General features: G+C 40.5%; 1 protein-coding gene across 3 annotated transcripts in view; it reads right to left on the bottom strand.

The window, feature by feature from the left end:
• Positions 1-5,608: 5,608 nt before the first annotated feature.
• LOC122565057 (small glutamine-rich tetratricopeptide repeat-containing protein alpha-like) overlaps positions 5,609-26,636 on the bottom strand; it is a 55,111-nt gene continuing 34,083 nt past the window's right edge. For 2 of the 3 annotated variants that reach the window (XM_087975988.1, XM_087975989.1), the window contains exons 7-12: positions 21,851-21,989; positions 14,886-14,948; positions 14,042-14,079; positions 13,839-13,934; positions 12,034-12,156; positions 5,609-9,461 (exon numbers count right to left, since the gene is read on the bottom strand). In XM_087975988.1, coding sequence (XP_087832114.1) covers positions 12,045-12,156; positions 13,839-13,934; positions 14,042-14,079; positions 14,886-14,948; positions 21,851-21,989 — 448 coding nt within the window. In that variant the 3' untranslated portion in view covers positions 5,609-9,461; positions 12,034-12,044. The remainder of the gene's footprint in view (positions 9,462-12,033; positions 12,157-13,838; positions 13,935-14,041; positions 14,080-14,885; positions 14,949-21,850; positions 21,990-26,636) is intronic. The other variant, XM_087975990.1, reaches the window with a different exon arrangement.

Raw genomic sequence — 26,636 nt, forward strand, 5'->3', positions numbered from 1 at the left:
GCTGCTGCTGCTTGGAAAAATCAATGTCTTGTCCTCACACAGAAGTACTAACTGTTGTGGTTCTGTTCGCCAAGCTGGGAATTTGTGTTGCAGACGTTTCGTCCCCTGTCTGGGTGACATCCTCAGTGCTTGGGAGCCTCCTGTGAAGCGCTTCTGTGATGTTTCCTCCGGCATTTATAGTGGTTTGTCTCTGCCGCTTCCAGTTGTCAGTTCCAGCTGTCCGTTGCAGTGGTTGGTATATTGGGTCCAGGTCGATGTGCTTATTGATTGAATCTGTGGATGAGTGCCATGCCTCTAGGAATTCCCTGGCTGTTCTCTGTTTGGCTTGTCCTATAATAGTAGTGTTGTCCCAATCAAACTCATATTGCTTGTCATCTGCATGTGTGGCTACTAAGGATAGCTGGTCGTGTCGTTTCATGGCTAGTTGTGTTCATGGATGTGGATCGTTAGCTGTCTTCCTGTTTGTCCTATGTAGTGTTTTGTGCAGTCCTTGCATGGGATTTTGTACACTACATTGAGTTTACTCATGCTGGGTATCGGGTCCTTCGTTCTGGTGAGTTGTTGTCTGAGAGTGGCTGTTGGTTTATGTGCTGTTATGTGTGCCAGTCCTTTGGGTTGTGGCAAGTCCTCGTTCCGTTGTCTTTCCCTTAGACATCCCACTCAGACCAATAGCATCACTACCAGGGACACCATCACACAAACTGGCTAAAGAACTACAGCAGAAACTGAAACACCTGATCAGCAGATCCAGACACTCTATACAATCAACACAGGAATTCTTGGACATCATCAGAAATATACACATAGACAAGGAAGAAACTATGGTCTCATTCGACGTGACGGCACTGTTCACCTCTATCAACAAAACCCTAGCCAGAGAAACAATAGCCAACCTGCTGGACATACAGAACAGACAACACGATGGTGAACCTATCAACAAAGACGGCATACTCAAACTACTGGACCTGTGCCTCACAGCACACATTCAACAACCAAATATATGAACAAATCAACAGCACACCCATGGGCTCACCCATCTCTGGGCTCATAGCAGAAGCGGTAATGCAAAGATTGGAACAAACAGTCTGACCGCAAATTCAACCCAAACTCTGGGTCAGATATGTGGATGACACCTTTGTAATCATTAAAAACACAGAAATAGAGAACACACACCAGATCATCAACGCCACATCACAGGAATCCGATTCACTAGAGAGGAAGAAAAGGACAACCAACTCCCATTCCTAGACGTGATGGTACAGAGAACACCTAACGGAGAATTCACCACAAAGGTATACAGGAAAGCCACACACACACAGACCAAGTCCTGAACTATGAAAGCAACCACCTCAACACACACAAAAGAAGTTGCATCAAGACACTGTTCAAAAGGGCCACAACACACTGCATAAAGAGAAAGAAGAACACCTATACAATATCTTCGCCAAAAACGGATACCTGCGCAATTTCATCAACAGATGCCTAAGGGAAAGACAACGGAATGAGGACATGCCACAACCCAAAGGACTAGCCACACTACCATACATCAAGAGCATTTCCGAACTGACAGCCAGACTACTGCGACCACTAGGACTCATAACAGCACACAAACCAACAGCCACTCTCAGACAACAACTCACCAGAATGAAGGACCCGATACCCAGCATAAACAAAACCAATGTAGTGTACAAAATCCCATGCAAGGACTGCACAAAGCACTACATAGGACAAACAGGAAGAGAGCTAATGATCCGCATCCATGAATACCAACTAACTATGAAACGACACGACCAACTATCCTTAATAGCCACACACACAGATGACAAGCAACATGAGTTCGACTGGGACAACACTACTATTATAGGACAAGCCAAACAGAGAACAGCCAGGGAATTCCTAGAGGCATGGCACTCATCCACAGATTCAATCAATAAGCACATCGACCTGGACCCAATATACCGACCACTGCAACGGACAGCTGGAACTGACGACCAGAAGCGGCAGAGACAAACCACTATAAATGCCGGAGGAAACATCACAGAAGTGCTTCACAGGAGGCTCCCAAGCACTGAGGATGTCACCTACACAGGGGACGAAACGTCTGCAACACAAATTCCCAGCTTGGCGAACAGAACCACAACAACGAGCACCCAAGCTACAAATCTTCTCAGAAGGACTAACTTTAAAAAGTAATTTTAAAATTCTCATTTTTGAATCCTTCCATTACCTCACCTAACTCTATAGCCCCTCAAACGTATTACACTCTGGGATCACTGTCCATCTCCAATATTTACTACTTTGCAGTAAGAGCTAGAGAGTGCCCAATCTAAGTTCTCAACTCGTTTTTCCCAAAACCCGCAACCTCCTTTTCTAATGTTACATAAACAATTTTGAGAAATGTCGTCCATGTTGTCCTAATATCTTTTTGACTAGTTGTTAAATTATGTTTAATAATTACCCTGGCTTATTTGGCTGCTTTAAAGTTGTATAAAAAATGTATTCTTAAATAGCACCTGTCAACTATTTTACAATTTAAATAAATATATTGTTCATATGGAGTATTTTTTGATAAACTTGTATATGGCAACACACAAGTCCAACACACCTCTTCCCAGTTTAAAGCCAGTATTTAAATCTTAAATCCCATTGAGAAAGAAATGCCATCTTCTTAGGGTGAGATGGAAAAGATATAAAAGGGACCTAAGGGGCAACGTTTTCACGCAGAGGGTGATGCATGTATGGAATGAGCTGCCAGAGGAAGTGGAGGAGTCTGGTATAGTTACAACATTTAAAAGGCAGCTGGATGGGTATGTGAATCAGAAGGGTTTAGAGAGGTTTGGACCAAGTGCTGGCAAGCAGAACTAGATTAATTTAGGATATCTGGTCAGCATGGACAAGTTGGACTGAAGGGTCTGTTTCCATGCTATACATCTCTATGACTCTAAAGAAGCTATCTTAATGGTGACCCTATAACTGCTGTTAATTTTAGGAAGAAATTCAACAGCAGTTATAGGGTCACCATTTAGGGTGGCATGGTGGCTCAGTGGTTAGCACTACTGCCTCACGGTGCCAGAGACCTGGGTTCAATTCCAGCCTTGGGTGACTGTATGTGTGGAATTTGCACACTCTCCCTATGTCTGTATGGGTTTGCTCTGGTTTCTTCCCACAATCCAAAGATGTGTAGGTTAGGTGAATTGGCCAAGCTAAATTGCCCATTGTGTTCAGGGATGTGGAGGTTAGGTGCATTAGTCAGGGGAAATGTAGGGAAATGGGTCTGGGTGGGATACTCCTCAGAGGGATGGTGTGGACTTGTTGGGCTAATGGGCCTGTTTCCACAGTCAGAATTCTAATTCTAAAATCCATCTAATTCACGTTTGCCTTTTAGGGAAGGAAATCTTCCATTCTTACCTGGTTTGGCTTACATGTGACTTCCAGATCCACAGCAATTTGATTGACTCCTAACTGTCCTCAACCTTCAGAGCTAGTCGCTAGTCAGCTCTATCATTCAATAAGAGCATGGCTGATCTGACCTTAACACCACACTCTTGCCTACACTCCAAAAATAATCAATGTCCTTATTAGTGAAGAATCTATGTCTGCCTTAACATTGGTTAAAGACTCCTACCTTCAGCACTCCATAGGGAAGGCATTTCCAAAGATTCATGACCCTCAGAGAAAACAGCAATCTTAACTGGGAGATCCCTTATTTTTACACTGTGCATTACTGATACTAACCTCTTTTGATTCCCTTAACTGCTGTGGTGGGATCTGAACTCATGTTTCTGGTAATTAATTAGTAATATGACTGTTATGTTACCACTGCCCTGATAATATAGCAACTGTATTTAGAAAGAGTTAAAGTTAAAATGAGATTTCATTCATTTTGCCCTTAAGTCAGTTTGGTGCAAAGCTACGTGCAAATGACTATCTTGACCAGCATCTGTATGCAACTGATTGCTGTGGTGTATTGATCCAGTCCATACTTTGTCTCAGATCCTCAATTATAATTTCTGCTTGTGATCAGGTGCCCAAGTTGATGTATTCCACATTTCCCAGCAGATGCCGCTTGACGTCATGGATCAATCTGTTCTATAGTACATTTCTGAACTTAGGACAGGCTCAGTGGTGACTCCAATGACAGCGGAAGCAGCTAAGTAAGAAACCAGAAATACCAAATGGAGGTTAGTCTCACGAAGGTGGTTCAGGAATACGTCAAAACTATGCCTGAACTCTTTCGTTAATGGTACTTAATGTAAGAAATTATTCAGCAGTTAACGATAGCTCCCAGTCACCTATCAACTTCCCCTCTTAGCTTACTGTGACCCAGAGAACTTGGTTCCTGGGTAGGAGGTAACATATTCAGACAGAATGAAGCATGGTTTAGCTTTCTTAATTACAGGTACAGTATGGAGTAAGGAGGTCGTGAAAGAGTGTTTTGTTATCAGTGGCCAACATAAACAGCCTTAAGAGACTAGGAGGGTTTTCTTTGCACCATTTCAAAAGTCAGAGCCTGGAATAATCAACAGGATGACCCCAAGTTACTAATCCCATATAAAAATCAATCCATCCCCCATTACAAGAAATGGCGAATGGATATCACAAATGAAAATTGCTAAAACTATTTTCCTTCCTTTGGAGAAACAAACCAGACTGGGTGAGTGATTTACTGAATACTGTTTTGAGGATTTATGCACAGTATTGAGTTTAGGGTTGTTATGCATTTTAATTCTCTATTCCATTCCAATACCCGACCTCTGTCTCCCACATGGTACACTTCATTTGAACAGAATAGGAATGTTGAATTCCTGCCTCAGGATGTGATGGTTGCTGAGGAATGTAATAAACTATCAACCATTTATTTGGACAGGTTATGTCTTTCACTAGCTATTTATCCAAAGCAGGTTATATCCTTGTCTGTCGTATAAAGAAAATTGGATTCCATTTCCCAATGGTACATGATGTTACATTTCAGGCCTTCTTGTACAATGGTAGTACCCCCAAATCTAGACCATCTGGTGCAGAGATAAGTCCCAGTTGCCCTGATGTGTAAAATATAATTGCACAATTAATAGAAGTAGTTTACAGGTCTTGCGGTGCAGTCAGTGTCCCCACCCCTGGGCAGGTGGTTTTGGTTCAAGTCTCACTTCAGTATTTGATCACCAAAGGAGTGTGGACACACTAGTTGATAACATATTTTTAAATCTCTCCTGTTGTCTGCCTTATCATTCAACTTCCCTTTTGTTCCTTCCTCCTCTTCCACTGTAAATGCCCAAAATTTCCAATTCTGAAAGACAACAGTCTGGAACATTTATCTTGTTTCTCGCTTTACAAATGTTACTTGACTTGTTGATCATTTCCAATATCTTTTAATTTTGCAGAGGAAAGGGAATTTTCAGCTATCAAAAGGTCACAATGCTCAAATCTTCAGATATATGCACACTGCAAAGGTATAATTAAGAGCAGTGGACCCAGTAATCAGATTCAAGTCAGTTGATAATTACCTTTTCCAGCGTTTGAATTCCTACGTGCACACTTTTAAAATACAAGATGTTTTTTCACAAGTTTGCATTTTAATGCAGGCATTAAAATTCTAAATTTAACACACCGATACAGCTATTTCTCCTTTAATTAAAAACAGACTGATTTAACACAAACTTCAAGGCTCAGAGAAAACATTTCAGTGTTTTACTTTCAAATATATTCAACCATGGTAAAAGTAGTCTTTTGCTAATTGCTCTGCAAATATGTATATTGCAGTTGTGGTAGGTGGAGTATCAGATGAAAGATCCACTGTTAAAATTGTTGATTTTCTCAAGTGACTCATTTAATAAATCACTCAAAAATTGAAACCGCTCAATGTTACAATAGTGCAGAATGAATGTAAGCTGCATTACATTTCAATGTTGTGGGATTTCTGTCAATTGATTAATTCATGGAGTAATGGCTAAAAGCCATTAGAATAGCCCTGTCCCCTGGTCATTGAATAGATGCACTCTCCAAAAATGATACTAAGCTACACAGAGCAGTGAAGTACTTACTGTCAACTCTGCTTATTTAGCTGTTCCCAGGTGTGGACTGCAGCCGAGATATAAAAATTGTTAGGCAGAGAACAGGAATAAGCCATTTAGACCCTCAAACTGGTTTCAATTAGGTGTTGGTCAACCAATGCCTTATCCTCATTTACTCATCTCTGTTCCAGATCTAAATATTTAATAGAAATATAAACTCAAGGTTAAGAATATTAATTGATCCAGAATTCACAAGCTTTGCAAGGTTGAGGCCCACATATTTGCGTGGAAGGGTGGAGTGCTTCCTGACTTTACATCAATTTAGCTTAGTTCTAATTTTACATTAATGTCCCTTTGCTCTGGACGACTCAACTGGAGGAAATTATTTGTTTCTGAACTATGAAGTAATTTTAAATGCCTGATTATTTCTGCCAGTGATGAAGAGGGATTTACAAGATAAGTTGTGCCACACGGTGTCAATTAAGTTGGACCAGCTAATCTATTTCTATACCTTTTACATGGTCTATATAGCACTTTACAATTAATAAGAATGAGCACTCTCGTTCTTTCATGGGAGATGTCTAAATTTGGGATTAAGTGACCAAAGCTGAAGAATACACTAAATGGAGGCCTGATCAAGGTTCTGACATTCTTTCTCAAAATTTCAGTGGGCAAGGGTATTACTGACTGGTCGAGCATTTATATCCATTAGTAACTGTCCTTGAACCAAGTGGTTTGCTAAGCTGTCTCAAGACCAGTTAAAAGTTAATCATATGTAGGCCATATCAGATAAGGACAGCAGATTTCCTTCCTCAAAAGGAACATTAGTGAACCAGATGGATATTTACACCAACTGATAATGGCCACATGATTGTTGTTACGCTGGTTGATAATTCAAATTTCAACATCAGCCATGGTGGAATTTGCACCCACAATCGAAGGTCATTAGTTTGGAGATTCTGCATGATTAGTCCAGTGACATTACCACTGTAACATCTACCAATATTTGAATGACAGTCTTCTTGATAATATTATAAAAGTAAGGATGAAACAGCATCCAAAAATTCTTGTTCAGGATCTAATGTGCTATACTGAAACGTCTGCATGAAGATTCCAAATAAGACAGGAGTGTGGTTTGAAGAATGATTTGCACTCTGGAGGACAGCCCCATATTTATCGATCAGTTAACTGCATTTTATTGCATTATGACTTTAGAAAGTGCAAGATGATCAGAAGGGAAAACCAGAGGGAGATGGCAACTAGAATTCAAAGGTCACACCCGCAACAAAAAAACTGAACAGAAATCTAAACAAACGGCACAACAAATTGGAACTGTGGTACAGAACATTTACTGTTTTCCATAATGAGATTCTGATTGATGACAAAATTCTGATAACGTTTTGGACTTTGTATGTGGTTTAAACAAACATTGCACCTCTCCACCCAACGTTTTTTTCTTTAAAAACAATATAAATGTACAAAGACAGATAACTCTGGGGTAGCAGTATGTTTACAAAGTATTAACTTTCATAATTACAAATGGAAAGAGTACCTAGCATCTGGTGGGCTGAAACGCTGTTTAAAATAGCCACTTTGTTTACGCTTTGCTTAACTGCTAATTATGTTAAATGGGATCAAGGAACTTGAGAAGTCGAACCTTATGTGGATATGATTCCAAGAAATAATTGTGTTTTTGTTCAAAGAAATAACAAAATGTTTACAGTGAATTCATTCTTAGGACACTGAAACATAGTGAATCAAGAACAGGGCTGGCCTGGCACTCAAAACTCCCAGGTGACTCAATCTTAATTATATTTCTCATATTCCTACTGTACTGGTTTGACCTGTTTGTATTTTAAGAACCAGGCAATTTGTAAAAGGACTGTTCTTATCATGGTTATTAGATAAATCCTGGGACAGAACATCAGGATCCATTAATATGAGAAACTTATGGAGGCATAAATGAACAGGACCTTGCACTTTATTCCATGAGACTGTGTAACAAAACATGAAAACAAATAGTTAGGATACCCTTCCCCAGAACAGAGTCTGCTTGCAGAATCAGTATTTTACAGCAGTCAAATGAATCAAGTTCAATTTTTATGAAATGAAATTTTGATTTTTGGTTTGAAAGCAGTGTACTTCTCATTGCTGTGATCCAGTAAGTTTAGAATGAATTAAGTACAGTCACTAATTTACTGTTGACTGGATAAATCAAATTTATGACAGGGACGATCAGCAACATTTTGAGTTGCATTGGCTTGCTTTCCTACAAAAACTGCAAATCAGCAGTCTTGGCCACATGGCACATGTTCAGCCTATGTGCACAAAAAGGACACCAAAATACTTCTATGAATATTTTATGCATATTTAAAAACTGATACCATAGTTATACATAGATTCCAGCTCAACATCAAGTAATTAAAGTGGAGTTTCTCACAATCTATTTGTCTTTCCTTTACGAGCAAATATTGGCTAGAAACACTGGCTGCTAATGAAGACATTTTATTCCTACAGCTAGAACAAGGCATACTACATGCTCAATCCTCAAAATGTGGGGCTTTGGTAAAGTCAGGAGTAGTTGTTGCTATTGCAGACAGGGTGACTGCCATACTAGGATGCTTCATCAATCTCAAGTGGTCAATTAGATTATAACATATGGATGCCTTTTCTTCTTCCTGAATGCAGCTTCTGGAGTCAATTCTGCAAATGCATTCCCTAAAATACATCAAGTATAAACAAAGTTGATCGCTGGTAATGTTAGCAATTTCTGAAACAATTGCCACCAAGCAGAATTTCACCATTTCAATGCCAAGGCTAATTAATATTCATATTTGCCTCTGTTTCAAACCGTTAACTTGAAAAAGGTTATAAATAAATTTTTCTGCTGTTATTTTTATAAAATGTTCTGCAACATTAAAAAAGCCTACGTGAATGAAAAATAAAAGATGTTATTCACTCTGTGAGCTGAATTTGTTTGAATTTATACATATGGCTTCTGCTGTTCCATTCCCGTGAACAGATGAAGTGCTGGGAAATAAAAACTGTTACAGGCAAAACAAATTTTTATGGAAATGTCAGTATTGAGGTGGTGAGGCGGGGAGCCATTGCTGTTAGCCTCTGTTGTTTCTAAGAACAGACAGTGGATTCTCACACATGATGACAGACATTCTGGAGAAGCAATAAAAAGCAGCTAGATGTTCCTGTGAATATTCTGATTTTAAAAAAAAACTTAGAGAATCACAGAAAGCTCAATACATAACTTCCACAAAAAGGTCAATTAGTGGTTTTTGCAAGCTTTAAACCCAGTTCCTTTTTTAAATTCCATATTTACAAGTGGTCAGCTCTCCACTTTAAGGATCCTCCTGAACATGCAAGTGACAGTACAAATCATTATGTCAAGTTCCTGATGTCAAAGCGAAGAACGAACAATCTCCATCTGTTGCTGTATATCTGTAAAATTAACAAAATTAATTCACATGAAACAGAAGAATTTCAAGTTTCATTCAAAAACAATATTAATAATTAAAATAAACATTTCCTTCCCCCTCTTGTAATACTGAAAATACAAGGGTGGGGTCCAACTAACAAATCACTCTCTTCTGTCCCATATAAAGAACTGTCCTTCATTAGCAGAGTTTAGGCCATACACCTCCAAAGGGCATCACAAACAAGCCAACCAATGTTCATTCCAACAGAAGCAGAAAACTTGGACAAGAATCATAGAAATATATAGCACAGAAACACACTCTTTGGTCCAACTCATCCGTGCTGAACAAATATCCTATTAATTTCACCCCATTTGCTAGCACTTGGTCCATATCCCTCTCAGCCCTTCCTATCCATCCAGATGCCTTTTAAATGTTGCAATTGTACCAGCCCCCACTACTTTCTCTGGCAGCTCGTTCCATACACACACCACCCTCTGCAGCATGAAAAAGTTGACCCTTAGGTCCCTTTTAAATCTTGAACCCCCCCACCACCCAAAAATTATGCCCTCTATTGCACTTCCCCACCCCGGGAAAAGACCTTGTCTATTTACCCTATCCATGCCCTCGTCATTTTATAAACCTCCAAGGTCACCCCTCAGTCTCTGATGCTCCAGGGAAAATAGCCCCAGTTTATTTAGCCTCTCCATATAGCTCAAACTCTCCAAACCTGGCAACATCCTTGTAAATATTTGTGAATCCTTTCAAGTTTTGCAACATCCTTCCTATAGCAGGGAGACTAGAATTGCACACAATATTCCAACAGTGGCCTAACCAATGTCCTATACAGTCACATGACCGCCCGACTCCTATATCTAATGCACTGACCAAAAAAGGCTAGTATACCCAACGCTTTCTTCACTATCTTAACTTCCTGTGACTCTATTTGCAAGGAACTACGAACCTACATTCCAAGGTCTCTTTGTTCATCAGCACTCCCCAGGACCTTACCATTAAGTGCATAAGTCCTGCCCTGATTTACCTTTCCAAAATGCATTTTTCTAAATTAAACTCCATCTGCCACTCCTCGACCCATCTGATCAAGATCCTGTTGTACACGGAGCTAACCTTCTTTGGTGTCCACTACACCTCCAATTTTGTCGTCATCAGTAAACTTACTAACCACACCTCCCATGTTCACATCCAAATCATTTATATAAATGATGAAAAGCAATGGACCCAGCAGTGATCCTTGTAGCACACTGCTGGTCACAGGCTTCCAGCCAGTTCTGTATCCAAATAGCTAGTTCTCCCTCTATTCCATGTGATCTAAGCTTGATAACCAGTCTACCATGAGGAACATTGTCAAACACCTTACTAAAGTCCATAAAGATCATGTCTACTGCTCTGCCTTCATCAATTCTCTTTGCTACTTTTTGAAAATACTCAATCAAGTTAGTGAGACATGATTTCTCATGCAGAAAGCCATGTTGATTATCCCTAATCAATCCTTACCTTTCAAATACATGTAAATCCTGTCCCCCAGGATTCCTCCAACAACTTGCCCACCACTGATGTCAGGCTCACCAGTCTATATAGTTCCCAGCTTCCTACAGTCACCTAGCTTCCCACAGAGTTCTAGGGTACACCTGATCAGGTCCTGGGGATTTATTCAACTTTATTTGATTTAAGGCATCCAGCACCTCCTCTTATGTAATATGGGAAAAGTAGAATATTTCTCATTATCCTGACTGTGACCAGCAGTCCAAAAGTGGAAATCCAAAAGTGTCTGGTCAGTATAGTCAGAAAATGTTGAAATGAACAAGTCAGCAAAATCTGAAAATCTCAAGTTTCAATTTTCAGATGCTGAATACTCTGTGAATTCTCAGGATTCTTAATTTAATTGCCCCTGAAATTCAGGAGTTGTTCCCCTTTCTCTTCTGCTCATCCATTGTCCAGCAGACCAAGATCTGCTGGTCTTGTACTGTTTAGTGATTAAACTTTAATTTAGTACGTGGGATGAAGTTAAAGATGACAGCAGATTCCCCAAACCGATGAGGCATTTCTCTATCTCTCAGTTAAATAAATGTTTTGTGCAAATTTATTTGTCAACAACTTATATTTATGCAACATTCTTAATAGGTTAAAAAATTCTCAGCTGCTTTGTAGAGAAACATATAGGAGCATGGAGGAGTTAAGAGGCAACGGAGTACTTGGACATTGGTTTTTGAAGGGTGTACTGGCAGTCTCAGAGTGAAATAGAGGAGCTACAGGGTTATAGAGAGTTTTAGAATTAAGAAGCTTCTGCCTTATTTTGATGTTTTCATATCATCTTAAGGATAGTCCTATTGATAAAGCCCTGTAACTCTTCTGTACATTTGTCTCGCTACTGTCCATAAAGCAGCAGGTGACTTTATATTCATGGAAATTTTGTTGCTAACTGCAAGGCAAAACTCTTGAACAAGTAATCAATTTAATTAAGCGTAAAATACAATGAAACTTTAAATTAGGCTTTCTGACTGATGACGTTTTCTCATATCTGAAGTTAGCTTCTGCATTTGTGTACATCTCCAACTCGCTATAAAAATAGTACTTGCTTTGTATGTAGTTAGGACTGTTCCTCATTGCTGGCACTGGGGGTTCGGCTCCGGATTTGGCTCCGTAACTGTTCAATTAGCTCTGGATTTTGCTGCTGCATCTGCTGTGCAAATTGTTGACCTCTGTGTTTAAAAGAAAAAGTAAAGGCACCATTAGAAATTAGACATTATTTGTACAGATTCCATGCTTGTGACAATCTCTTGTCATCAAAACACTTCCCAGACATCTAAGAGCAATGCTTGCAGCAATGGGGGCCACAAATTAGATGCAGGTCAAGATCTCATCAAAATCTGTCACAGTATTGTACTACAATTTTGTGGACAAGTCACAGAGGCAGTGAAAATTCCAGGTTATGAACTTGTACAACATCTGTTGTAATAAAATCTGTAAGCCAATAATCTTTCAAGGCAGCCCATGAGACTCTTGAATTGTATAATTGAGTAGTGATGGCCATCTACTCAATTTTACAATTCAAGGAATTTCTAAATTAATGACACTGGGGAGCCTTCAAGCAAAGAAACCGTTCTCATTTATACTGGATCTTTCCTGCCCTCAGTCAGGTCCACAATACTTCACATTTAGTGACACACATTTAGTATTGGTATTGCTGTAAAAGTAGAACAATACAGACATTGGTGTGGTGCAACAACATCCCATAAACATCAGTGATACAAATAAAACTGCAGTGACATTGGAGATTTGCCAGGTAGGACACCATCTTTTATTGCTTTTCAAAGAACGTCAAGGCATCATTAACATACAGTTAAGCAGATGTAGTTTTGGTTCAATACTGACTCAGAGACAAGCATGCATTCACTGAGTGGAGGCTGATACAATCACTGTGGCTAAAGACAAACCATCCAAACTATAAATCATTGAATATTTGAAGGTGGAAGCAGATATCATTTTTCCTCTGACCTAACAAAAATCTACCATAGGCAGATAAAAATGTGGAATTTGGAATAGATCAGTTAGGATCTTATTCAATGGCTAGGCAGGCTTGATGGGCTAAATGGCCTACTTCTGCTTCCAAATAGAATGTTTCTAACAGACTGGAGTAAAATGCTATCTTTATTATGGATTATGAAACCTGGATTGGGAGATAATTTTTAATGATTTTAACCAAATGAAAAAAGAGAGATGGATATTTTGAATCAGTTAAGATTCAGATAATCCATGATCTGATTGAAGATGAAACAAGTTTGATGAGTTGATTAACCTACTCTTGATCCTTAGTACATAGGGTTATTTGAAGGGCTCTTGTGATGCATTGGTAGTGTAATTGCTGAGACAGAAGGCATGCGTTCAAGACTCACCTGCTGCAGGTGTGTATTAATATGTCTGAAGAGGTTGATTAGAAATATCTACAAGATAAGCAGTAATCAAAGATAGATTGCTCATCTTTGGTTCCACAGAAATACTTTTCAAGTTGAACAAATAACTAACATTTGTTCTCATTGCCATTAGTATTAAAACACTTGCTGTTCTACTGGCGCTAAGCATTCACTGCTCAGGTTTTGCTTTCACATTGGGTATCAGATGCTAGGTGCAGCCGTGCGCTTAAAATCAGAAACAGGGAGAATGGGGCAGTATGTATCATTTTTTCAAAGAACAAGGCTGTAATGGAAGGAAATGAAAGGTGATCAGAAAACTACTGGAAATCTTTCAAGAACTGAAATACAGGAAGCAAATGGATTAACTGACTAGCAGAGACATGGACAGTTGACCTTTGCTTCTAAGCTTATTATAAAAGATTTTGACTTCTAACTGAAATAGACAGGGAAAGAATGAAAAGTAAACTCACGCTTGGATGAGGCCTGCAATATCATTGGCTCCTGCCCCAGGTCCTGCTCCACCACCACTTACTGGACCATAAGACCCAGACATCATTCCAGACATTCTGTCCAACAGAATTGGAAAGAAATAAAAAAAAAAATCACAATTAATAGACACATCAGAATTAACAAGAGGTAAAAGAAAAAAAACTTTTGTAGGAAAGGGACTTACAATTGTTGTACTTGTGAATTCTGCATTAGACTTGATGCCTAAAAATCAAAAAAAAATTGAAAAAAAATCAGAGTTTGGTCAACTGAAATCATTTTTACGTTTTGTTTTTACACAATTAAACAACCACATTTGCAAGGTACTTTTATCTTCAAGTTTCCTTTAAGCATTCAAGCACAAAGAAATAGCATTGCACATTACAAGATGCAAATGACATTCAAGTAAAATACCACTACATTTGAAGCTTTCCTAGTTATAGCGTGGGCTTCCAACTAAATTTGGAGAAGTTTAGAATGTTGAATCTACCTTGCTGTTACAATGGAGAAATGATCTATTGTTACTGTGTTAAGTGTATAAGTCAAACAATGCTGGGAATGTGTTTAATTCATCACCATATTTTGCTTCCATCACCAACAACTTGTGGTACATCACATCACGTTATTGTAGAATGACAAATACTCCAACCCAGACAAAACTCAAGTTCGGAAGGGAAGAAATTGAATCAAACTGTGACATCACAAGTACATATGGATGCAGTAGAACATTTGTGTGTTTGTACTGGACAGAAGTCCTGAAGGCAACATTTTCAAATGGCTCCCACTGAGGCATCTTGCAGGAGTATCATTAATGGAATAATCAGTCTGAGAGACTGACAGGTAATCTTAGCTGAAGGGAAAACAACCAAAATGTGGCTGCAGAGTCATCATGGAATATATTCAGGACATGGAATGCTTTCACCCAATGGAGGTTATTGGGGGTAAGTGATCTTGAAGGGACAGCCAATTAGGAAAATAAAAACAAAAACATAAAAAAGGAGCAAGTAAAAAGAGACACCAAGCAGAATTACCATATTCATGAAGCCTGGGTTATTCAATAAACTTGCCAGATCGAACCCACCGCTGCCTCCTGTCTGGGTGAAAAAGAACAAATTCTCTGTAAGCTAAAATCCAGAGGATTCTTGTTGCGTGAAATGGGAAGAAGGGCCAATATCAATCAGAGTCATAGAGCACGGAAACAAGCCCCTTGGTTCAACCAGTCCATGCCGACCGTAATCCCAAACTAAACTAGTCCCACCTGCCTGTGCTTGCCCCACATCTCTCCAAACACTTCTTATTCATATACTTATTCAAATGTCTCAAACTCTATAAAAAGGATCCGCATACACCTCCTACTCTGTTCATTCCACACGAACCATTCCGTAAAAAAAAAAAATTGTCCCTCCTTTTTTTTTATATAAACATCTTTCTCCTCTGACCTTAAAAATATGCCTTCTTGTCATGAAATCTCTCACCCTAAGGAAAAGATACTTGCCGAACACCTTATCTATACCCCTCATGAGTTTATAAACATAAGGTCACTTCTCAACCTTCTACACTTCAGTGAAAATTTTCCCAGCCAATTCAGCCTCTCCTTATAACGCAAACCCTTCATTCCTGGCAACATCCCGGAAAATCTTTTCTGAACCCGCTCCAGCTTAATAATCGAGGGCACACATCTGGAGAACAAGTCCATTGAACTGTCTGATGAAACTTCTTCCAGTTCAGGACTTGGTCAGCTGCTAAATTTGAAGAAAATAATTCAACTAGTCTCCGCTCACAAATAAAATCATCTCATGCTGAATAACAAAAAGAAAATTTCCCAATTCTTGTTCAAAGGGTCACAAGATTTTTGAATTGTACCTGCCCAAGCATAAATTTCCATCCTTTCTGCTAATTTGTCATAACTCCCAGTTAAAAGAATGTCACATGCAGAATTTGCCCTTTCATCAAAAAAAACATTGTTTGCAGCCCTCAAATTTTCACCACTACACAACAATGAAATACAAGTTGACCCCATTAAGTTTTTACACTGACTTACAGAAAATAATTTGATGGCCCACCATGCTTAAATAAATAGGCTGCAGATGACAAAAGGAAATTAAGAGGACATGCTGGTTGCAAAGTAGCAGATACAAAATGAGACTGTGGTTATGTGCATGTTGGGATGGCTGGAAACAGCTCTTCCACTACACTTGTACAGATTTCAGGATTTATTCCAACATGGAACGACGGGTTGAATTGCTAGAACACTACATTTGGGAACATGAGGGAAAAGGACAACAAAATACTTAAAATGTGATAAACGATCATGGTCTTTGATTAAACACTTCAATGACAAAATTATTTTTGACTCAAAGACAAGTGGATACCATTCATGCAGAATGTTGCAGAGAGTAGCATAAGAGTGTACGTAAGAACATAAGAACTAGGAGCAGGAGGCGGCTGTCCAGCCCTTCACGCCTGCTCCGCTACTCAATAAGATCATGGCTGATCTTTTTGTGGACTCAGCTCCACTTACCCATGTTTTTTATCACATCCCTTAATTCCTTTATTTGTCAAAAAAATCTACCTTAGCTTTAAAAATGATCACTGAAGTAGTGTCAACTACTTCCCTGGGCAAGTAATTCCATAGGTTAACAACCCTCCTGGGTAAAATGTTCCCTTCAGTTCAGTTCGAAACCTGTTTCCTCTAATCTTGAAGCCATGCCCTCTTGACCGAGTCTCACCTACCAGTGGAAACAGCCTAGCTATTTCTAGTTTATTGATTCCCATCCTAATTTTATATGTTTCTATAAGATCCCCCCTTATTCCTTTGAATTCCAATAAATATAATCTCAATCTACGCAGCCTCTCCTCATAAGCCAATCCCCCTCAACTCCAGAATCAACCCAGTGAACCTCCTCTGCACCTCCTCCAGTGCCAGTACATCTGTTCTTAATTAAGGAGACCAAATCTGCACACAATAATCCAGGGGTGGTCTCAACAGAACCTTGTACAGCTGCAACATCACCTCTCTGCTTTTAAACTCAATCCCTTTAGTAATGAAGGACCAAATTTCATTTGCCTTCCTAATTACTTGTTGTACCTGCAGACCAACATTCTGCAATTCGTGCACAAGGACACCCAGGTCCCTCTGCAAATCATCATGCTACAACTTTTTAACCATTCAAGTAATAATCTATTTTGCTGTCATTCCTACCAAAATGTATGACTTCACATTTACTAACATTGTATTCCAACTGCCAGACCTTTGCCCATTCACTCAATGCGTCTATGTTCCTCTGCAAAGTTTCACAGTTCTCTGCACACTTTGCTCTTAATGTCATTGGCACATTGACACCATACCTATGGTCCCCAACTCCAAATCATCTATATAAATTGTAAAGAATTGTGGTCCCACCACTGATCGCCAGCCAGAATACCACTCATTTATCCCCACTCTTTCCTTCCTGTCAGTCAACTAATCCCCAAAGAGACCTTGGAGTGCAGGTTTATAGCACCTTGAAAGTGGAGTTGCAGATAGATAGGATAGTGAAGGCAGCGTTTGGCATGTTTTCCTTTATTGGTCAGAGTATCGAGTACAGGAGTTGGGAGGTCATGTTGTGGCTGCACAGGACATTGGTTAGGCCACTGTTGGAATATTGTGTGCAATTCTGGTCTCCTTCCTATCGGAAAGATGTTGTGAAACTTGAATGGGTTCAGAAAAGATTTGTAAGGATGTTGCTCGGGTTAGAGGATTTGAGCAATAGGGAAAGGTTAAAAAGGCTGGGGCTGTTTTCCCTGGAGCGTCGGAGGCTGAGGGGTGACCTTATAGAGGTTTATAAAATTATGAGGGGCATGGATAGGATAGAACATAGAACAATACAGCACAGAACAGGCCCTTCGGCCCACGACGTTGTGCCGGACATTTGTCCTAGCTTAAGCACCCATCCATGTACCTATCCAATTGCTGCTTAAAGGACACCAAAGATTCTGACTCTACCACTCCCACAGGCAGTGCATTCCATGCCCCCACCACTCTCTGGGTAAAGAACCCACCCCTGACATCTCCCCTATACCTTCCACCCTTCACCTTAAATTTATGTTCCCTTGTAACACTCTGTTGTACCCGGGGAAAAAGTTTCTGACTGTCTACTCTATCTATTCCTTTGATCATCTTATAAATCTCTATCAAGTCACCCCTCATCCTTCGCCGTTCCAACGAGAAAAGGCCTAGCACCCTCAACCTATCCTCGTACGACCTATTCTCGATTCCAGACAACATCCTGGTAAATCTTCTCTGCACCCTCTCCAAAGCTTCCACATCTTTCCTAAAGTGAGGTGACCAGAACTGCACACAGTACTCCAAATGTGGCCTAACCAAAGTCCTGTACAGTTGCAACATCACTTCACGACTTGAATTCAATCCCTCTGCTAATGAATGCTAATACACCATAGGCCTTCTTACAAGCTCTATCCACCTGAGTGGCAACTTTCAAAGATCCCTCTGTTCCTCCACCTCACTAAGAACCCTACCGTTAACCCTGTATTCCGCATTCTTATTTGTCTTTCCAAAATGGACAACCTCACACTTGGCAGGGTTGAACTCCATCTGCCACTCCTCAGCCCAGCTCTGCATCATATCTAAGTCTCTTTACAGCCGACAACAGCCCTCCTCACTATCCACAACTCCACCAATCTTCGTATCATCTGCAAATTTACTGACCCACCCTTCGACTCCCTCATCCAAGTCATTAATAAAAATTACAAACAGCAGAGGACCCAGAACTGATCCCTGCGGAACTCCACTGGTAACTGGGCTCCAGGCTGAATATTTGCCATCTACCACCACTCTCTGACTTCGACTGGTTAGACCAGTTTTCTATCCAATTGGCCAAATTTCCCTCTATCCCATGCCTCCTGACTTTCCGCATAAGCCTACCATGGGGAACCTTATCAAATGCCTTACTAAAATCCATGTATACTACATCCACTGCTCTACCCTCATCCACATGCTTGGTCACCTCCTCAAAGAATTCAATAAGACTTGTAAGGCAAGATCTACCCTTCACAAATCCGTGCTGGCTGTCCCTAATCAAGCAGTGTCTTTCCAGATACTCATAAATCCTATCCCTCAGTACCCTTTCCATTACTTTGCCTACCACCGAAGTAAGACTAACTGGCCTGTAATTCCCGGGGTTATCCCTATTCCCTTTTTTGAACAGGGGCACAACATTCGCCACTTTCCAGTCCCCTGGTACCAACCCCGTTGACAGTGAAGACGAAAAGATCATTGCCAACGGTATTGCAATTTCCTCTCTTGCTTCCTACATAATCCTAGGATATATCCCGTCAGGCCCGGGGGACTTGTCTATCCTCAAGTTGTTCAAAATGTCCAACACATCTTCCTTCCTAACAAGTATCTCCTCTAGCTTATCAGTCCGTTTCACACCCTCTTCAACAATACGGTCCCTCTCGTTCGTAAATACTGAAGTACTCATTCAAGACCTCTCCTATCTCTTCCAACTCAATACACAGTCTCCCACTACTGTCCTTGATCGGACCTATCCTCGTTCTCGTCATTCTCATGTTTCTCACATACGCATAAAATGCTTTTGGGTTATCCTTGATCCTATCCGCCAAAGATTTTTCATGCTCTCTCTTAGCTCTCCTAATCCCTTTCTTCAGCTCCCTTCTTGCTATCCTGTATCCCTCCACAAAGTCTTTTCCCTGTGGTGAGAGAGAACAGAACTAGAAGCCATAGGTTTAGGGCGAGAGGGGAAAGATGCAAAAAAAAAAAAGAGACCTAAGAGGCAACTTTTCACACAGAGGTGGTACATGTATAGAATGAGCTGCCAGAGGAAGTGGTAGAGGCTAGTACAACTGTAACATTTAAAAGGCATCTGGACGGGTATATGAATAGGAAGGGTTTGGAGGGATATGGGCCAGATGCCAGCAGGTGGGACTAGATTGGGTTGGGATATCTGGTTGGTGTGGACAAGTTGGACCAAAGGATCTGTTTCCGAGATATACATCTCTATGACTCTATACACGCTAATACTCTACCCTTAACACCACGCATCCTTATCTTATGCGGCAGCCTTACGTGTGGCATCTTGTCAAAGGTCTTTTGGAAATCTAGGTACACCATATCTACTAGGTCCCAGTTGTCCACCTGGTTTGAAATGTCTTCAGAGAATTCCAAAAGATTTGTGAAGCATAACCTGCCCTTCATGAACCCATGCTGCATCTGTACAATGGGTCAATTTGTTTCGAGATGCCCTGCTATACCTTCCTTGATAATAGACTCAAGTATCTTCCCCACTACAGACGTTAATCTCACTGGTCTATAATTACCTATCTTTTATCTACTACCCTTTTTAAACGGTGACATCACATTTGCTATTTTCCAATCTGCTGGGATGCCCCAGAATCCAGTGAATTTTGTCCCTCTTATTCAAGCACAAGACCCTGGTATTGGATTTTATCTTCACACTATCCAGCTGTACTTTAAATTCAACCATGCCATAACCCAGAAAGGGCAGGTAATAGTGATCAATTTTAAAATAGTCTATCTTCAACATGATGCAGGTTCGTCAAGGTTGGTATGATCCCAAATGACGAACAAAGTGAAATCATTTGAAGATTTGTAATTTAAAACGTTGGAATTCACAACACAGGACGTAGGCCATTTAGCTCAATTAGTCTGTGCCAGTGTTTATACTCCAGAGGAACTGCCTCCCACTCTAATTACTTCTTACTCTGTGCACATATCCAATATTTCTTTCTTCCTTGTGTAAACATCAATCCTCCCATGTTCTCTGTTTCAATTACTCCATATTGTACCAAGTTCATTTTTACCAGTGGTGAAAAAAAATTCTTTCTAAATACTTTATTCAATCTGCTAATGACTATATTACATTTATGCTGCCTTGTGATGAACTCACGCTAGAGTAGAAACAAGTTCTCAAATCCACCTCATCAATCATCTTCATGTTTGGAAATCATCACCAGACCTCTTTATCCAGGAGAGAGTGATCTGTATAATCTTTCCTTTTGTTTGTATTTTCTTTCTAGAAACGCCCCTATACATCTTCTGTGTTCTCTCTGGCCCTTCAAAATTATTTTTGCTGGTATGGACACTACATTTCTAATACGATTTAACTAGGATTTTAAATACATTTCTAACCTGTTGGCTTTTTTGTCTATTCTTCTACAAATTAATCCAAGTAAATTATATGCACTTGTTAGTGTTTTGTTTTTCATTGCTGTTTTTATCTCCATGTTGCAATATTTACATATTTCTTTCCTCGATCTCATTTAGTTTCTTTTAGTGGCAAGAGTTTTTTACGCTTGTGATCAAAATGAACCTGCTTGCAGGATAAATAAGTTCACATATAATGGAATACAATACAAGTACTGACTTTCTCTCTTCAAACAATGAATTATCGTGTCCCTTAAAATGCCCTTGCTAAAATTGGCCACTTAGCACAGATTAGGAATCAATCCTGGTAATGTGCTGATTACTCAACAACTAACTGAAGGTATTTTCTGCTGAGGCACTCTGGATTACCTTTATTTAAACATGGTCATGAAGACCAGCTCTACTTTTTTTCCTCACATTCTTCTACAATGAAAGCATGACAACTAAAGTAGTCAATCTTATAAAATTCCTTTACAGATTCAAAATCCTGTAACATGATCATTCAAGCCCCCCTCCCCACCCCTGAACGCCAGTACCCATTTGGTAAAAAGATTTGAAACATTTTTTAAAAAGGTCAATGGTTTAATAACAGTCAAAACGTTGAGAATAAGGAGGAATACTTGGATTTGAAAATACACTATTTACTTCCCTCATTTCACAGAATTGCTGGAATAAAATTCTGGACCTAGTTTCCCTGCATTCATGTTACGAGAAAACAAATTGATTTCAAACAATATTTTGCTTTTATGTAAACTTAGAATCTTGTGTCCTCACGGGATGTGCAGAGCCTTATTTCATTTCAGCACTTACTGGACTCGGTGCATCCTTGACCTTCTGTTCTGCTACACTGAGGTTTGCTTTGTATGATTCATTTTCAGGATCCAGCTCCAGAGCCTTTTTATAGTAATTTACTGCATCACTGTATTTATTTAGACTAGCCAGGGCCAAGCTGAAATGAAATCAAAAGTCAATTAACAGTCTTTGTCTAGGTAAAAACACATATTTTAGATTTCCACACAAATAGTGTAAATATGAAATGCTAAAATTTCATGCTAAGTATGCCAGGATTTCACAAACAGCAATTTAAATAATTTCTTCTTTAAATCTTCCATTGGATGTGGGCATTGTTAGTGAGGTCAGCATTTGTTGCCAGTTCCTAACTGTTCTTGTACTGAGTGGCTTGTTAGATTATTTTAGATGGCATCTAAGAGCTAATCACATTGCATGCATGCCAGACGGAGTAAGGACAGATTTCCTTCCCTCATTGATGTTAGTGAACCAGATAAGTTTTCATGACAATAAATGATAATTGTCACAATCAACAATACTGAGACTAGCTTCCAATTCCAGACTTAACAGAATTTAAACTCCTCCCCGTTGCCATGGTGTGATTCAAGCCCAGATTCCCAGAAAATCAATATGGGCATTATCATTAATCGTTCAATGACATTACTTCGATAATGCCATTTCCCTTCATCACACCCAAAACCCTTCATAGCTAGCTAATTATTTTTGAAGGCCAATCATTACAAAGAGTAGCAACAATAAAAAACTATTTTGTTTTTAAAAAGTGATACAAGTTGAGGGAAGAACTTTTGACAAGATTTTGAAGAACACCTTGCAACAGTTTTGAATCATACTATGGAATCTTTTGTTACCATCTGAGCAAGCAGCAAGGTCTAAGTTTAAGGTACCAATGATGGCAGAGTTCAGATGCTCTTAGCTCAACAATAAATTACCAGCCAATGTAACATGTTCAAGTCAAGCACAAGTCCTTATGTCTCAAGGAGATGAACAATTTACTGAATATGTCAAGAGATGTATACACCTCACGTTGGGGCAGTATGACATATCAATGACAAACAATTCAAAGTTTGTGAGAAGATTTGTAGCTCGGGTGCTTGTTGTTGTGATTCTGTTCGCCAAGCTGGGAATGTGTGTTGCAGATGTTTCGTCCCCTGTCTAGGTGACATCCTCAGTGCTTGGGAGCCTCCTGTGAAGCGCTTCTGTGTTGTTTCCTCCGGCATTTACAGTGGTTTGTCTTCAAAGTTTGTGCGAAGATTTGTAGCTCGGGTGCTCGTTGTTGTGGTTCTGTTCGCCGAGCTGGAAGTTTTTGTTGCAAACGTTTCGTCCCCTGGCTAGGCGACATCATCAGTGCTTGGGAGCCTCCTGCGAAGCGCTTCTTTGATGTTTCCTCCGGTGTTTATAGTGGTCTGTCCCTGCCGCTTCCGGTTGTCAGTTTCAGCTGTCCGCTGTAGTGGTTGATATATTGGGTCCAGGTCGATGTGTTTGTTGATGGAGTTTGTGGATGAATGCCATGCCTCTAGGAATTCCCTGGCTGTTCTCTGTCTGGCTTGCCCTATGATAGTAGTGTTGTCCCAGTCGAATTCATGTTGCTTGTTGTCTGCGTGTGTTGCTACCAAGGATAGCTGGTCGTGTCGTTTCGTGGCTAGTTGATGTTCATGTATGCGGATTGTTAGCTGTCTTCCTGTTTGTCCTATATAGTGTTTTGTGCAGTCCTTGCATGGTATTTTGTACACTATATTCGTCTTGCTCATGTTGGGTATCGGGTCCTTCGTTCTGGTGAGTTGTTGTCTGAGCGTGGCTGTTGGTCTGTGTGCTGTTATGAGTCCTAGGGGTCGCAGTAGTCTGGCAGTCAGTTCCGCGATGCTCCTGATGTATGGTAGTGTGGCTAGTCCTTTTGGTTGTGGTATGTCCTCGTTCTGTGGTCTTTCTCTTAGGCATCTGCTGATGAAGTTGCGTGGGTATCCGTTTTTGGTGAATACCTTGTATAGGTGTTCCTCTTCTTCTTTTTGCAGTCCTGGTGTACTGCAGTGTGTTGTGGCCCTTTTGAATAGTGTCCTGATGCAGCTTCGTTTGTGTGTGTTGGGGTGGTTACTTTCATAGTTTAGGACTTGGTCTGTGTGTGTGGCTTTCCTGTATACTCTTGTAGTGAATTCTCCGTCTGGTGTTCTCTTTACCATCACGTCTAGGAATGGGAGTAGGCTATCCTTTTCTTCTTCTCTCGTGAATCGGATTCCTGTGAGTGTGGCGTTGATGATCCGGTGTGTTTTTTCTATTTCCGGTTTGTCTCTGCCTCTTCCGGTTGTCAGTTCCAGCTGTCTGCTGCAGTGACCGGTATATTGGGTCCAGGTCGATGCATTTGTTGATAGAATCTGTGGATGAGTGCCATGCCTCTAGAAATTCCCTGACTGTTCTCGGTTTGGCTTGCCCTATAATAGTAGTGTTGTCACAGTCGAACTCGTATTGCTTGTCATCTGCGTGTGTGGCTACTAAGGATTGCTGGTCGTGTCATTTCGTGGCTGGTTGGTGTTCATGGATACAGATCGTTAGCTGTCTGCCTGTTTGTCCTATGTAGTGTTTTGTGCAGGCCTGGTGTACTAGTGTACAAAATCCCATGCAAGACCTGCACAAAACACTACATAGGACAAACAGGAATGGCAGACAAAGGCAGAATGACGGTCATCCTGGACAAAGCAGACTACATCCAAAAAGCGCAACAACTACTTGCAGATACCAACACCTACCAAAAGAGGGAGTTTGACCCCACCCCACAGCTCACCAATAGGATAAACAACACACTGAGGAACCTACAAAAAAAAACGGACAGATAACCAGGTTTGACCTACAAAGAATGAAACCTGAAAGCACCAAAACCCCCAGATTCTATGGACTATCTACAGTGCACAAACCAGATATCCCACTCAGACCCATAGTATCACTACCAGGGACACCCTCACACAAACTGGCTAAAGAACTACAGCAGAAACTGAAACACCTGATCAGACACTCTATACAATCAACACAGGAATTCTTGGACATCATCAGAAATATACACACAGACAAGGAAGAAACCATGGTCTCATTCGATGTAACGGCACTGTTCACCTCTATCGACAAAACCCTAGCCAGAGAAACAATAGCTAACCTGCTGGACATACAGAACAGACAACAGGACGGTGAACCTATCAACAAAGACTGCATACTCAAACTACTGGACCTGTGCCTCACAACACACTTCACATTCAACAACCAAATATATGAACCAAATCAACAGCACACCCATGGGCTCACCCATCTCTGGGCTCATAACAGAAGCGGTAATGCAAAGGTTAGAGCAAACAGTCTTACCGCAAATTCAACCCAAACTCTGGGTCAGATATGTGGATGACACCTTTGTAATCATTAAAAACACAGAAATAGAGAACACACACCGGATCATCAATGCCACACTCACAGGAATCCGATTCACTAGAGAGGAAGAAAAGGACAACCCCAACTCCCATTCCTAGACGTGATGGTACAGAGAACACCACAAAGGTATACAGGAAAGTCACACACACACAGACCAAGTCCTAAACTACGTAAGCAACCATCCCAACACACACAAAAGAAGTTGCATCAAGACACTGTTCAAAAGGGCCACAACACACTGCAGTACATCAGAAATGCAAAAAGAGGAAGAAGAACACCTAGACAATGTATTCGTCAAAAACGGATACCCTCGCAATTTCATCAACAGATGCCTAAGGGAAAGACAACGGAATGAGGACATGCCACAACCCAAAGGACTAGCCACACTACCATACATCAAGAGCATTTCTGAACTGACAGCCAGACTACTGCGACCACTAGGACTCATAACAGCACACAAACCAACAGCCACTCTCAGACAACAACTCACCAGAACGAAGGACCCGATACCCAGCATGAGCAAAACCAATGTAGTGTACAAAATCCCATGCAAGGACTGCACAAAACACTACATAGGACAAACAGGAAGACAGCTAACGATCCACATCCATGAACACAACTAGCCACGAAACGACACGACCAGCTATCCTTAGTAGCAACACACGCAGATGACAAGCAACATGAATTCGACTGGGACAAGACTACTATTATAGGACAAGTCAAATAGAGAACAGCCAGGGAATTCCTAGAGGCATGGCACTCATCCACAGATTCAATCAATAAGCACATCGACCTGGACCCAATATACCGACCACTGCAACAGACAGCTTGAACTGACAACCGGAAGCGGCAGAGTTAAACCACTACAAATGCCAGAGGAAAGATCACAGAAACGCTTCACAGGAGGCTCTCAAGCACTGAGGATGTCACCTAGACAGGGGACAAAACGTCTGCAACACAAATTCCCAGCTCGGCGAACAGAACCACAACGACGAGTACCCGAGCTACAAATCTTCTCACAAACTTTGCTCATTGTTGAAATTTGGGAAGAATTGTGTAGATGCCTATTAAATATCATGGAATTTTTATTTTCCTTTATTCAGTAGAATGAGAATGGAAAAGAAGCTGCACCATCCTTTGTACACTATTGTATGTGGAAAAATATCTCTTGGTACTGCAGAAAGTCACCAGGAATAACAAAGACTTAAGAGGCTGTAGTTTGAGGTGGCGATTTATGGGGATAGGGAAGTCTCAAAAACATAAACAAAAAAAATCTTGAGATTATAGAACATAGGGTCATATAGGTCATGGGTGAGTACATAGGCAGTTGAAGTATATAGAGGTTCGAGAAAAAAGGCAGCGGAGAAAGGCATCAAAAATA

Source organism: Chiloscyllium plagiosum, unplaced genomic scaffold (genome assembly GCF_037043375.1).
Source record: "Chiloscyllium plagiosum isolate Xiang-an unplaced genomic scaffold, Cpla_swu_hap1 HiC_scaffold_28, whole genome shotgun sequence".
In the NCBI taxonomy this organism is placed as follows: domain Eukaryota; kingdom Metazoa; phylum Chordata; class Chondrichthyes; order Orectolobiformes; family Hemiscylliidae; genus Chiloscyllium; species Chiloscyllium plagiosum.